This window comes from Oncorhynchus keta, unplaced genomic scaffold (assembly GCF_023373465.1).
Source record: "Oncorhynchus keta strain PuntledgeMale-10-30-2019 unplaced genomic scaffold, Oket_V2 Un_contig_19896_pilon_pilon, whole genome shotgun sequence".
NCBI classification, from domain to species: Eukaryota; Metazoa; Chordata; class Actinopteri; order Salmoniformes; family Salmonidae; genus Oncorhynchus; species Oncorhynchus keta.
Genome location: NW_026281720.1, coordinates 13,375 through 27,316, shown reverse-complemented (window position 1 = coordinate 27,316; position 13,942 = coordinate 13,375). Strand labels below are relative to the sequence as shown.

Genomic DNA, 13,942 nt, shown 5'->3' with positions numbered 1-13,942 from the left:
ACAGCATCATTAATACAGCATCATTAATACTGCATAATTAATACAGCATCATTAATACGGCATCAATAATACAGGATCATTGACACAGCATCATTAATACTGCATCATTAATACAGCATCATTAATAAAGCATCATTAACACAGCATCATTAATACAGCATCATTAATACAGCATCATTATTACAGCATCATTATTACAGCATCATTAACACAGCATCATTAATACAGCATCATTATTACAGCATCGTTAACACAGCATCATTATTACAGCATCGTTATTACAGTACAAGGGAATGTGAGCAGACAGAGCAGATCTTTCCATCATTGTCCCTTGTGAGACACCGTCCAGACATGCCATGTATCCCCTTGTGAGACACTGTCCAGACATGCCATGTATCCCCTTGTGAGACACCGTCCAGACATAATATAATAATAATAATAATATATAATATATAATAATAATAATAATATTAATAATATATAATAATATATGACATTTAGCAGACGCTTTTATCCAAAGCGACTTACAGTCATGTGTGCATACATTCTACGTATGGGTGGTCCCGGGAATCGAACCCACTACCCTGGCGTTACAAGCGCCATGCTCTACCAACTGTGCTACAGAAGGACCACATGCCATGTATCCCCTTGTGAGACACCGTCCAGACGTGCCATGTATCCCCTTGTGAGACACCGTCCAGACATGCCATGTATCCCACGTTGAGTCCTCTGGCACTCCTCTGTTCAATAGCCTGCTGCTGGTTGAGGTAAAACTGCCCCTGTTCTGTTGTCACTGACTGGGTGCCTTGTATTTCCTACAGGGAGGGCTACAGTGTAGACCAGCTGACCTTCCACATCAAACCAGCCCGTCTCTACCTAGAGGACACCTTCGTCTACTACATCAAGACTCTGTCTCACACCTACATCCCAGACTCGGCCCTGGCTCCTTCCCCGGGCCCTAACCCCTCGGAGCGCTACGGGGGTCCCCTGCTCCCGGAGACCGTCCTTCAGTCCATCCCGGCCCTGGTGCGCCCTCTAAGGCTGCAGCGCCTGGTCATTCAGCCGGTCGACATGTTGGTCAGCATCCACGCCTCTCTGAAGCTCTACATCGCCTCGGATCACACGCCGTTGTCGTTCTCCCTGTTCGACAGAGGACCGCTCTGTACTACAGCCAGACAGCTGATCCACGCACTCACCATGCACTACGCTGCCGGGGCGCTGTTCAGGGCTGGTGAGTGGGGTGTGTGTGTGTGTGTGCGTGCGTGTGTGTGTGTGTGTGTGTGTGTGTGTGTGTGTGTGTGTGTGTGTGTGTGTGTGGGTGTGTGGTGTGTGTGTGTGTGTGTGTGTGAGTGTGTGTGAGTGGGTGTGTGTATTTACACCTGAATAGCCAGATATATACAGCAGTAACTGGTCTGTATAGACTACAGCTGTAACTGGTCTGTATAGACTGTATAGACTACAGCTGTATCTGGTCTGTATAGACTACAGCTGTATCTGGTCTGTATAGACTACAGTTGTATCTGGACTGTATAGACTACAGCTGTATCTGGTCTGTATAGACTGTATAGACTACAGCTGTATCTGGTCTGTATAGACTGTATAGACTACAGCTGTATCTGGTCTGTATAGACTGTATAGACTACAGCTGTATCTGGTCTGTATAGACTGTATAGACTACAGCTGTATCTGGTCTGTATAGACTACAGCTGTATCTGGTCTGTATAGACTACAGCTGTATCTGGTCTGTATAGACTACAGCTGTATCTGGTCTGTATAGACTACAGCTGTATCTGGTCTGTATAGACTACAGCTGTATCTGGTCTGTATAGACTGTATAGACTACAGCTGTATCTGGTCTGTATAGACTGTATAGACTACAGCTGTATCTGGTCTGTATAGACTACAGCTGTATCTGGTCTGTATAGACTACAGCTGTATCTGGTCTGTATAGACTACAGCTGTATCTGGTCTGTATAGACTGTATAGACTACAGCTGTATCTGGTCTGTATGGACTACAGCTGTATCTGGTCTGTATAGACTACAGTTGTATCTGGTCTGTATAGACTACAGTTGTATCTGGTCTGTATAGACTGTATAGACTACAGCTGTATCTGGTCTGTATAGACTACAGCTGTAACTGGTCTGTATAGACTACAGCTGTATCTGGTCTGTATAGACTACAGTTGTATCTGGTCTGTATAGACTGTATAGACTACAGTTGTATCTGGTCTGTATAGACTGTATAGACTACAGCTGTATCTGGTCTGTATAGACTGTACAGACTACAGCTGTATCTGGTCTGTATAGACTGTATAGACTACAGCTGTAACTGGTCTGTATAGACTACAGCTGTAACTGGTCTGTATAGACTACAGCTGTAACTGGTCTGTATAGACTACAGCTGTATCTGGTCTGTATAGACTACAGCTGTATCTGGTCTGTATAGACTACAGCTGTAAATGGTCTGTATAGACTACAGCTGTATCTGGTCTGTATAGACTACAGCTGTAACTGGTCTGTATAGACTGTATAGACTACAGCTGTATCTGGTCTGTATGGACTACAGCTGTAACTGGTCTGTATAGACTACAGCTGTAACTGGTCTGTATAGACTACAGTTGTATCTGGTCTGTATAGACTACAGTTGTATCTGGTCTGTATAGACTGTATAGACTACAGCTGTATCTGGTCTGTATAGACTACAGTTGTAACTGGTCTGTATAGACTACAGCTGTAACTGGTCTGTATAGACTACAGTTGTATCTGGTCTGTATAGACTACAGCTGTATCTGGTCTGTATAGACTACAGCTGTATCTGGTCTGTATAGACTGTATAGACTACAGCTGTATCTGGTCTGTATAGACTGTATAGACTACAGCTGTATCTGGTCTGTATAGACTGTATAGACTACAGCTGTATCTGGTCTGTATAGACTACAGCTGTATCTGGTCTGTATAGACTACAGCTGTATCTGGTCTGTATAGACTACAGCTGTATCTGGTCTGTATAGACTACAGCTGTATCTGGTCTGTATAGACTGTATAGACTACAGCTGTATCTGGTCTGTATAGACTGTATAGACTACAGCTGTATCTGGTCTGTATAGACTACAGCTGTATCTGGTCTGTATAGACTACAGCTGTATCTGGTCTGTATAGACTACAGCTGTATCTGGTCTGTATAGACTGTATAGACTACAGCTGTATCTGGTCTGTATGGACTACAGCTGTATCTGGTCTGTATAGACTACAGTTGTATCTGGTCTGTATAGACTACAGTTGTATCTGGTCTGTATAGACTGTATAGACTACAGCTGTATCTGGTCTGTATAGACTACAGCTGTAACTGGTCTGTATAGACTACAGCTGTATCTGGTCTGTATAGACTACAGTTGTATCTGGTCTGTATAGACTGTATAGACTACAGTTGTATCTGGTCTGTATAGACTGTATAGACTACAGCTGTATCTGGTCTGTATAGACTGTATAGACTACAGCTGTATCTGGTCTGTATAGACTGTATAGACTACAGCTGTATCTGGTCTGTATGGACTACAGCTGTATCTGGTCTGTATAGACTACAGTTGTATCTGGTCTGTATAGACTACAGTTGTATCTGGTCTGTATAGACTGTATAGACTACAGCTGTATCTGGTCTGTATAGACTACAGCTGTAACTGGTCTGTATAGACTACAGCTGTATCTGGTCTGTATAGACTACAGTTGTATCTGGTCTGTATAGACTGTATAGACTACAGTTGTATCTGGTCTGTATAGACTGTATAGACTACAGCTGTATCTGGTCTGTATAGACTGTATAGACTACAGCTGTATCTGGTCTGTATAGACTGTATAGACTACAGCTGTAACTGGTCTGTATAGACTACAGCTGTAACTGGTCTGTATAGACTACAGCTGTAACTGGTCTGTATAGACTACAGCTGTATCTGGTCTGTATAGACTACAGCTGTATCTGGTCTGTATAGACTACAGCTGTATCTGGTCTGTATAGACTACAGCTGTAAATGGTCTGTATAGACTACAGCTGTATCTGGTCTGTATAGACTACAGCTGTAACTGGTCTGTATAGACTGTATAGACTACAGCTGTATCTGGTCTGTATGGACTACAGCTGTAACTGGTCTGTATAGACTACAGCTGTAACTGGTCTGTATAGACTACAGTTGTATCTGGTCTGTATAGACTACAGTTGTATCTGGTCTGTATAGACTGTATAGACTACAGCTGTATCTGGTCTGTATAGACTACAGTTGTAACTGGTCTGTATAGACTACAGCTGTAACTGGTCTGTATAGACTACAGTTGTATCTGGTCTGTATAGACTACAGCTGTATCTGGTCTGTATAGACTACAGCTGTATCTGGTCTGTATAGACTGTATAGACTACAGCTGTATCTGGTCTGTATAGACTGTATAGACTACAGCTGTATCTGGTCTGTATAGACTGTATAGACTACAGCTGTATCTGGTCTGTATAGACTACAGCTGTATCTGGTCTGTATAGACTACAGCTGTATCTGGTCTGTATAGACTACAGCTGTATCTGGTCTGTATAGACTGTATAGACTGCTGTATCTGGTCTGTATAGACTGTATAGACTACAGCTGTATCTGGTCTGTATAGACTGTATAGACTACAGCTGTATCTGGTCTGTATAGACTACAGCTGTATCTGGTCTGTATAGACTACAGCTGTATCTGGTCTGTATAGACTGTATAGACTACAGCTGTATCTGGTCTGTATGGACTACAGCTGTATCTGGTCTGTATAGACTACAGTTGTATCTGGTCTGTATAGACTACAGTTGTATCTGGTCTGTATAGACTGTATAGACTACAGCTGTATCTGGTCTGTATAGACTACAGCTGTAACTGGTCTGTATAGACTACAGCTGTATCTGGTCTGTATAGACTACAGTTGTATCTGGTCTGTATAGACTGTATAGACTACAGTTGTATCTGGTCTGTATAGACTGTATAGACTACAGCTGTATCTGGTCTGTATAGACTGTATAGACTACAGCTGTATCTGGTCTGTATAGACTGTATAGACTACAGCTGTAACTGGTCTGTATAGACTACAGCTGTAACTGGTCTGTATAGACTACAGCTGTAACTGGTCTGTATAGACTACAGCTGTATCTGGTCTGTATAGACTACAGCTGTATCTGGTCTGTATAGACTACAGCTGTAAATGGTCTGTATAGACTACAGCTGTATCTGGTCTGTATAGACTACAGCTGTAACTGGTCTGTATAGACTGTATAGACTACAGCTGTATCTGGTCTGTATGGACTACAGCTGTAACTGGTCTGTATAGACTACAGCTGTAACTGGTCTGTATAGACTACAGTTGTATCTGGTCTGTATAGACTACAGTTGTATCTGGTCTGTATAGACTGTATAGACTACAGCTGTATCTGGTCTGTATAGACTACAGTTGTAACTGGTCTGTATAGACTACAGCTGTAACTGGTCTGTATAGACTACAGTTGTATCTGGTCTGTATAGACTACAGCTGTATCTGGTCTGTATAGACTACAGCTGTATCTGGTCTGTATAGACTGTATAGACTACAGCTGTATCTGGTCTGTATAGACTACAGCTGTAACTGGTCTGTATGGACTACAGCTGTAACTGGTCTGTATAGACTGTATAGACTACAGTTGTATCTGGTCTGTATAGACTACAGCTATAACTGGTCTGTATGGACTACAGCTGTAACTGGTCTGTATAGACTGTATAGACTACAGCTGTAACTGGTCTGTATAGACTACAGTTGTATCTGGTCTGTATAGACTACAGCTGTATCTGGTCTGTATAGACTACAGCTGTATCTGGTCTGTATAGACTACAGCTGTATCTGGTCTGTATGGACTACAGCTGTAACTGGTCTGTATAGACTACAGCTGTAACTGGTCTGTATAGACTACAGTTGTATCTGGTCTGTATAGACTGTATAGACTACAGCTGTAACTGGTCTGCATAGACTACAGCTGTAACTGGTCTGTATAGACTACAGCTGTAACTGGTCTGTATAGACTACAGCTGTAACTGGTCTGTATAGACTACAGCTGTAACTGGTCTGTATAGACTGTATAGACTACAGCTGTAGAGAGAGGGGGGGAGAGAGAGGAGAGGGAGAGAGGGGGAGAGGAGGGGGAGAGAGAGAGAGAGAGAGAGAGAGAGAGAGAGGGGGGGAGGGAGAGAGAGGAGGGAGGGGGGAGAGGGAGGGAGGAGGGAGGAGAGAGAGAGGGGGAGAGGAGGGGGAGAGAGGAGGAGGGAGGGGGAGAGGAGGGGGAGAGGAGGGAGGGAAAAATCTGTTTTCTGTTGTTTAATGCGCCACGAGCTTTGAAAAACTGGCATGTGATTTTTTTTTTGCAATTGAACAGCCTATAAATATCACTGATCTCTGTCTCTCTCTTTCGCACGATCCCTCTCTCTCTCTTTCGCTCGATCCCTCTCTCTCTCTTTCCCTCGATCCCTCTCCCTCTCTCTTTCCCTCGACCCCTCTCCCTCCCTCCCTCTCTCTTTCCCTCGACCCCTCTCCCTCCCTCCCTCTCTCTCTCCCTCTCTCTCTCCCGCTCTCTCTCCCTCCCTCTCTCCCTCCCTCTCTCCCTCTCTCCCTTTCTCTCTCCCTCCCTCCCTCCCTCCCTCCCTCCCTCTCTCTCTCTCCAGGCTGGGTGGTGGGGTCTCTGGATCTCCTTGGTAGTCCTGCCAGTCTGGTGAGGTCCTTCGGTAACGGAGTATCAGACTTCTTCCGTCTGCCATACGAGGGTTTGACCCGGGGCCCCGGGGCCTTCGTCAGCGGAGTGTCACGAGGAACCACCTCATTCGTCAAACACATCTCTAAAGGTACCACATCTCTAATGGTACCACATCTCTAATGGTACCACATCTCTAATGGTACCATACCACATCTCTAATGGTACCATACCACATCTATAATGGTACCACATCTCTAATGGTACTATACCACATCTCTAATGGTACTATACCACATCTCTAATGGTACCATACCACATCTCTAATGGTACCACATCTCTAATACATCTCTAATGGTACCATACCACATCTCTAATGGTACCATACCACATCTCTAATGGTACCATACCACATCTCTAATGGTACCATACCACATCTCTAAAGGTACCATACCACATCTCTAATGGTACTATACCACATCTCTAATGGTACCATACCACATCTCTAATGGTACCATACCACATCTCTAATGGTACCATACCACATCTCTAATGGTACCACATCTCTAATGGTACCATACCACATCTCTAATGGTACCATACCACATCTCTAATGGTACTATACCACATCTCTAACGGTACCACATCTCTAATGGTACCATACCACATCTCTAATGGTACCATACCACATCTCTAATGGTACCATACCACATCTCTAATGGTACCATACCACATCTCTAATACATCTCTAATGGTACCATACCACATCTCTAAAGGTACCATACCACATCTCTAATGGTACCATACCACATCTCTAACGGTACCATACCACATCTCTAATGGTACCATACCACATCTCTAATGGTACCATACCACATCTCTAACGGTACCATACCACATCTCTAATGGCACCATACCACATCTCTAATGGCACCATACCACATCTCTAATGGTACCATACCACATCTCTAATGGTACCATCCCTAGTGACGAGGCAGCCATTGGTCTGAAATATAAACTCAGGATTGTGCCTTTAAATCCTGTATATTTTAAACAGGTCTGGGAACAGGTTAGTCAGTTAGATAATTCTCCTGTCAAGAGCACAAACAGGTCTGGGAACAGGTTCGTCAGTTAGATAATTCTCCTGTCAAGAGCACAAACAGGTCTGGGAACAGGTTAGATAATTCTCCTGTCAAGAGCACAAACAGGTCTGGGAACAGGTTAGTCAGTTAGGTAATTCTCCTGTCAAGAGCACAAACAGGTCTGGGAACAGGTTAGTCAGTTAGGTAATTATCCTGTCAAGAGCACAAACAGGTCTGGGAACAGGTTAGTCAGTTAGATAATTCTCCTGTTAAATAGCACAAACAGGTCTGGGAACAGGTTAGCCAGTTAGATAATTCTCCTCTCTTCCTGTAGGCACGCTGACTTCCATCACCAACCTGGCGACCAGCCTGGCCAGGAACATGGACCGGCTGTCCCTGGACGAGGAGCACTATACCAGGCAGGAGGAGTGGAGGAGGCAGCTGCCTGAGAGCCTGGGGGACGGACTCAGACAGGGCCTGTCTAGACTGGGCATCAGCCTACTGGGTGGGTAGAGTATAGTCAGACAGTCAGTCAGTTAGCCAGTCAGTCACTTAGCCAGTCACTCAGCCAGTCAGTCAGTCAGTTAGCCAGTCAGTCACTCAGCCAGTCAGTCAGTTAGCCAGTCACTTAGCCAGTCAGTTAGCCAGTCACTCAGTCAGTCAGTTAGCCAGTCACTCAGCCAGACAGTCAGTCAGTTAGCCAGTCAGCCAGTTAGCCAGCCAGTCAGTCAGTCACTCAGCCAGCCAGTTAGCCAGTCACCCAGTCAGACAACCAGTCAGTCAGTCAGTTAACCAGTCTGTTAGCCAGTCACTCAGTCACTCAGTTAGCCAGTCACTCAGCCAGACAGACAGTAGGTACAGTGGAGACAGACAGTCAGTCAGTTAACCAGTCTGTTAGCCAGTCACTCAGTCAGTCAGTTAGCCAGACAGTCAGTCAGTCAGTTTGCCAGACAGTCAGTCAGTCAGTCACTTAGCCAGTCACTCTTCCAGACAGACAGTCAGTTAGCCAGTCAGTCAGTTAGCCAGTCGCTCAGCCAGACAGACAGTAGGTACAGTGGAGACCAGCATGGTCCCAATAAACACCTAGGGTCTCTCTGTTTCAAAGACAGACAGTGGAGACAGACAGTCAGTCAGTTAGCCAGTCACTCAGCCAGACAGACAGTCAGCACAGTGGAGACCAGCATGGTCCCAATAAACACCAAGGGTCTGTATCTCTGTTTGAAAGACAGACAGTGGAGACAGACAGTCAGTCAGTTAGCCAGTCACTCAGCCAGACAGACAGTAGGTACAGTGGAGACCAGCATGGTCCCAATAAACACCAAGGGTCTCTCTGTTTCAAAGACAGACAGTGGAGACAGACAGTCAGTCAGTTAGCCAGTCACTCAGTTAGCCAGTCGCTCAGCCAGACAGACAGTGGAGACAGACAGTCAGTCAGTTAGCCAGTCGCTCAGCCAGACAGACAGTCAGCACAGTGGAGACAGCATGGTCCCAATAAACACCAAGGGTCTCTCTGTTTCAAAGACAGACAGTGGAGACAGACAGTCAGTCAGTTAGCCAGTCACTCAGCCAGACAGACAGTAGGTACAGTGGAGACCAGCATGGTCCCAATAAACACCAAGGGTCTCTCTGTTTCAAAGACAGACAGTGGAGACAGACAGTCAGTCAGTTAGCCAGTCACTCAGCCAGACAGACAGTAGGTACAGTGGAGACAGCATGGTCCCAATAAACACCAAGGGTCTCTCTGTTTCAAAGACAGACAGTGGAGACAGACAGTCAGTCAGTTAGCCAGTCACTCAGCCAGACAGACAGTAGGTACAGTGGAGACCAGCATGGTCCCAATAAACACCAAGGGTCTCTCTGTTTCAAAGACAGACAGTGGAGACAGACAGTCAGTCAGTTAGCCAGTCACTCAGCCAGACAGACAGTAGGTACAGTGGAGACCAGCATGGTCCCAATAAACACCTAGGGTCTCTCTGTTTCAAAGACAGACAGTGGAGACAGACAGTCAGTCAGTTAGCCAGTCACTCAGCCAGACAGACAGTAGGTACAGTGGAGACAGCATGGTCCCAATAAACACCAAGGGTCTCTCTGTTTCAAAGACAGACAGTGGAGACAGACAGTCAGTCAGTTAGCCAGTCACTCAGCCAGACAGACAGTAGGCACAGTGGAGACCAGCATGGTCCCAATAAACACCAAGGGTCTGTATCTCTGTTTGAAAGACAGACAGTGGAGACAGACAGTCAGTCAGTTAGCCAGTCACTCAGCCAGACAGACAGTCAGCACAGTGGAGACCAGCATGGTCCCAATAAACACCAAGGGTCTCTCTGTTTCAAAGACAGACAGTGGAGACAGACAGTCAGTCAGTTAGCCAGTCACTCAGCCAGACAGACAGTCAGTTAGCCAGTCACTCAGCCAGACAGACAGTCAGTCAGTTAACCAGTCAGTTAGCCAGTCACTCAGCCAGACAGACAGTAGGTACAGTGGAGACCAGCATGGTCCCAATAAACACCAAGGGTCTCTCTGTTTCAAAGACAGACAGTGGAGACAGACAGTCAGACAGTTAGCCAGTCACTCAGCCAGACAGTCAGCACAGTGGAGACAGTCAGTCAGTTAGCCAGTCACTCAGCCAGACAGACAGTCAGCACAGTGGAGACAACAGCATGGTCCCAGTTAACACCAAGGGTCACTCAGTTTCAGACAGACAGACAGTGGAGACCAGCATGGTCCCAGTCACCAAGGGTCTCTCTGTTAGACAGACACTGGAGCCAGACAGTCAGTCAGTTAGCCAGTCACTCAGCCAGACAGACAGTCAGTTAGCCAGTCACTCAGCCAGACAGACAGTCAGCACAGTGGAGACCAGCATGGTCCCAATAAACACCAAGGGTCTCTCTGTTTCAAAGACAGACAGTGGAGACAGACAGTCAGACAGACAGTCAGTCAGTCAGTTAGCCAGTCACTCAGCCAGACAGACAGTCAGCACAGTGGAGACCAGCATGGTCCCAATAAACACCAAGGGTCTCTCTGTTTCAAAGACAGACAGTGGAGACAGACAGTCAGCACAGTGGAGACCAGCATGGTCCCAATAAACACCAAGGGTCTCTCTGTTTCAAAGACACGAGAGAAACAGCTACTTATGACAGGGGATATCTGGCTTCAAGGACCATGTTGTGATTGGTTGGGAGGTTAAATCCCTTAGTGGGACTGCTCTATCCACACTGTCAATCACAAACATTACTCTTATACAATATCCCTTTGATATAGACCAGAACTTCAGGAACCAATAATACTGTAATACATGATACTCTGTTGTAATACATGACACTCTGTTGTAATGCATACTACTCTGTTGTAATACATGATACTCTGTTGTAATACATGATACTCTGTTATACTACATGATACTCTGTTGTAATACGTGCTACTCTGTTGTAATGCATACTACTCTGTTGTAATACGTGATACTCTGTTGTACTACATGATACTCTGTTATACTACATGATACTCTGTTGTAATACGTGATACTCTGTTGTAATACATGCTACTCTGTTGTAATGCATACTACTCTGTTGTAATACGTGATACTCTGTTGTACTACATGATACTCTGTTGTAATGCATACTACTCTGTTGTAATACGTGATACTCTGTTGTACTACATGATACTCTGTTGTAATACATGATACTCTGTTGTACTACATGATACTCTGTTGTAATGCATACTACTCTGTTGTACTACATGATACTCTGTTGTACTACATGATACTCTGTTGTAATACGTGATCCTCTGTTCTCTCCAGGAGCGATAGCTGGCATCGTGGACCAGCCCATGTTGTAATACTTGATCCTCTGTTCTCTCCAGGAGCGATAGCTGGCATCGTGGACCAGCCCATGTTGTAATACTTGATCCTCTGTTCTCTCCAGGAGCGATAGCTGGCATCGTGGACCAGCCCATGTTGTAATACTTGATCCTCTGTTCTCTCCAGGAGCGATAGCGGGCATCGTGGACCAGCCCATGTTGTAATATGTGATCCTCTGTTCTCTCCAGGAGCGATAGCTGGCATCGTGGACCAGCCCATGTTGTAATATGTGATCCTCTGTTCTCTCCAGGAGCGATAGCTGGCATCGTGGACCAGCCCATGTTGTAATATGTGATCCTCTGTTCTCTCCAGGAGCGATAGCTGGCATCGTGGACCAGCCCATGGTGTAATACTTGATCCTCTGTTCTCTCCAGGAGCGATAGCAGGCATCGTGGACCAGCCCATGTTGTAATATGTGATCCTCTGTTCTCTCCAGGAGCGATAGCTGGCATCGTGGACCAGCCCATGCAGAACTTCCAGAGGGGATCAGAGATGCAGATGTGATCCTCTGTTCAGCAGGGCAGCCAGCCCATGGTAATATGTCATCTCTGGAGTCATCTGTTCTCTCCAGGAGCCTATAGCTGGCATCTGGACCAGCCCATGGTCTGTAATACGGGATCCGGTGTTCTCTCCAGGAGCGACAGCTGGCATTGGACCAGCCCATGTTGTAATAATCCTTGTTTGGAGCTTTTATTTTCCCACGTGGACCAGCCCATGTTGTAATATGTGATCCTCTGTTCTCTCCAGGAGCATAGCTGGCATCGTGGACCAGCCCATGCAGAACTTCCAGAGGGGATCAGAGATGCAGAGTTCAGCAGGCAGCAAGGCCAAAGGGGTCATCTCTGGAGTGGGGAAAGGCATCCACTTTACCAAACCTATAGGGGGCGCTGCAGAGCTGGTCACACAGACGGGACACGTAGTGGTTCACACCTCCAGTTTTAAAACATTTTATTTGAGCTTTTATTTTCCCACTGGCAGGTTAACTAAGAACTAATTATTTATTTTACGTCCCTGAGATCGTTTGTTGACACATCACTGTTCAACAGTAGTGGACACACCTCCAGTCCACCCAACACAGTAGTGGACACACCTCCAGTCCACCCAACACAGTAGTGGACACACCTCCAGTCCACCCAACACAGTAGTGGACACACCTCCAGTCCACCCAACACAGTAGTGGACACACCTCCAGTCCACCCAACACAGTAGTGGACACACCTCCAGTCCACCCAACACAGTAGTGGACACACCTCCAGTCCACCCAACACAGTAGTGGACACACCTCCAGTCCACCCAACACAGTAGTGGACACACCTCCAGTCCATCCAACACAGTAGTGGACACACCTCCAGTCCACCCAACACAGTAGTGGACACACCTCCAGTCCACCCAACACAGTAGTGGACACACCTCCAGTCCACCCAACACAGTAGTGGACACACCTCCAGTCCACCCAACACAGTAGTGGACACACCTCCAGTCCACCCAACACAGTAGTGGACACACCTCCAGTCCATCCAACACAGTAGTGGACACACCTCCAGTCCACCCAACACAGTAGTGGACACACCTCCAGTCCACCCAACACAGTAGTGGACACACCTCCAGTCCACCCAACACAGCTTATGGAGGCCTGACAAAGATTACCTCCAGGGGTCCATTGTAACATTTCAGTTTTACACCCTCCACCTAGTCCATGCTCAACACAGTAGTGGAACATACAGAGTACTCCAGTCCATCCCTGGGGGTCCCATAGCGGTATCCACTAACAGTAGTGGACAGATTCCAGTCCACTCCCAGGGGGACACACCTATGTAACATACAGCTTACTCCCCTGGGGTCAAAGAGACCTTCTGGTCAAAACGTTAAAGATTATCCTGTATGGGGGTCCTAGCATTTCTAACATACAGATTACTCCAAGTCCCTGGGGTCCTAGCGGTATTCTAACATACAGATTACTCCCTCCCTGGGGGTCCTAGCGGTATGCTAACATACAGATTACTCCCTCCCTGGGGGTCCTAGCGGTATGCTAACATACAGATTACTCCCTCCCTGGGGGTCCTAGCGGTATGCTAACATACAGATTACTCCCTCCCTGGGGGTCCTAGCGGTATGCTAACATACAGATTACTCCTCCCTGGGGGTCCTAGCGGTATGCTAACATACAGATTACTCCCTCAACAGTACTGTAGGCCTGCTGTAGTGTTCTCCCTCCTGGGGGTCCTAGCGGTATGCTAACATACAGATTACTCCCTCCCTCAACAGTACTGCTAGGCCTG

The 13,942-nt window shown here is 46.3% G+C and overlaps 1 protein-coding gene and 2 long non-coding RNA genes across 3 annotated transcripts; 1 reads left to right on the top strand and 2 right to left on the bottom strand.

Annotated features, from left to right (window-relative positions):
* Positions 1-821: 821 nt before the first annotated feature.
* Positions 822-12,065, top strand: LOC127920547 (intermembrane lipid transfer protein VPS13B-like; the record flags this gene model as incomplete). Its single annotated transcript, XM_052504621.1, has 4 exons — positions 822-1,231; positions 6,700-6,876; positions 8,142-8,312; positions 11,976-12,065. Coding segments are annotated over 4 exons (796 nt in total), but the record flags the coding sequence as incomplete, so codon positions are not given.
* On the bottom strand, positions 8,856-10,363 carry LOC127920545 (uncharacterized). The gene is made up of 3 exons (XR_008106625.1): positions 9,885-10,363; positions 9,307-9,769; positions 8,856-8,890 (listed from the first exon to the last, which is right to left on the bottom strand). It is a non-coding gene; the product is annotated as an uncharacterized LOC127920545 (long non-coding RNA).
* Positions 12,066-12,609: 544 nt separating the features above from the next.
* On the bottom strand, positions 12,610-13,290 carry LOC127920546 (uncharacterized). Its single transcript, XR_008106626.1, has 3 exons — positions 13,202-13,290; positions 13,010-13,169; positions 12,610-12,977 (listed from the first exon to the last, which is right to left on the bottom strand). It is a non-coding gene; the product is annotated as an uncharacterized LOC127920546 (long non-coding RNA).
* Between the last annotated feature and the right edge of the window lie 652 nt (positions 13,291-13,942).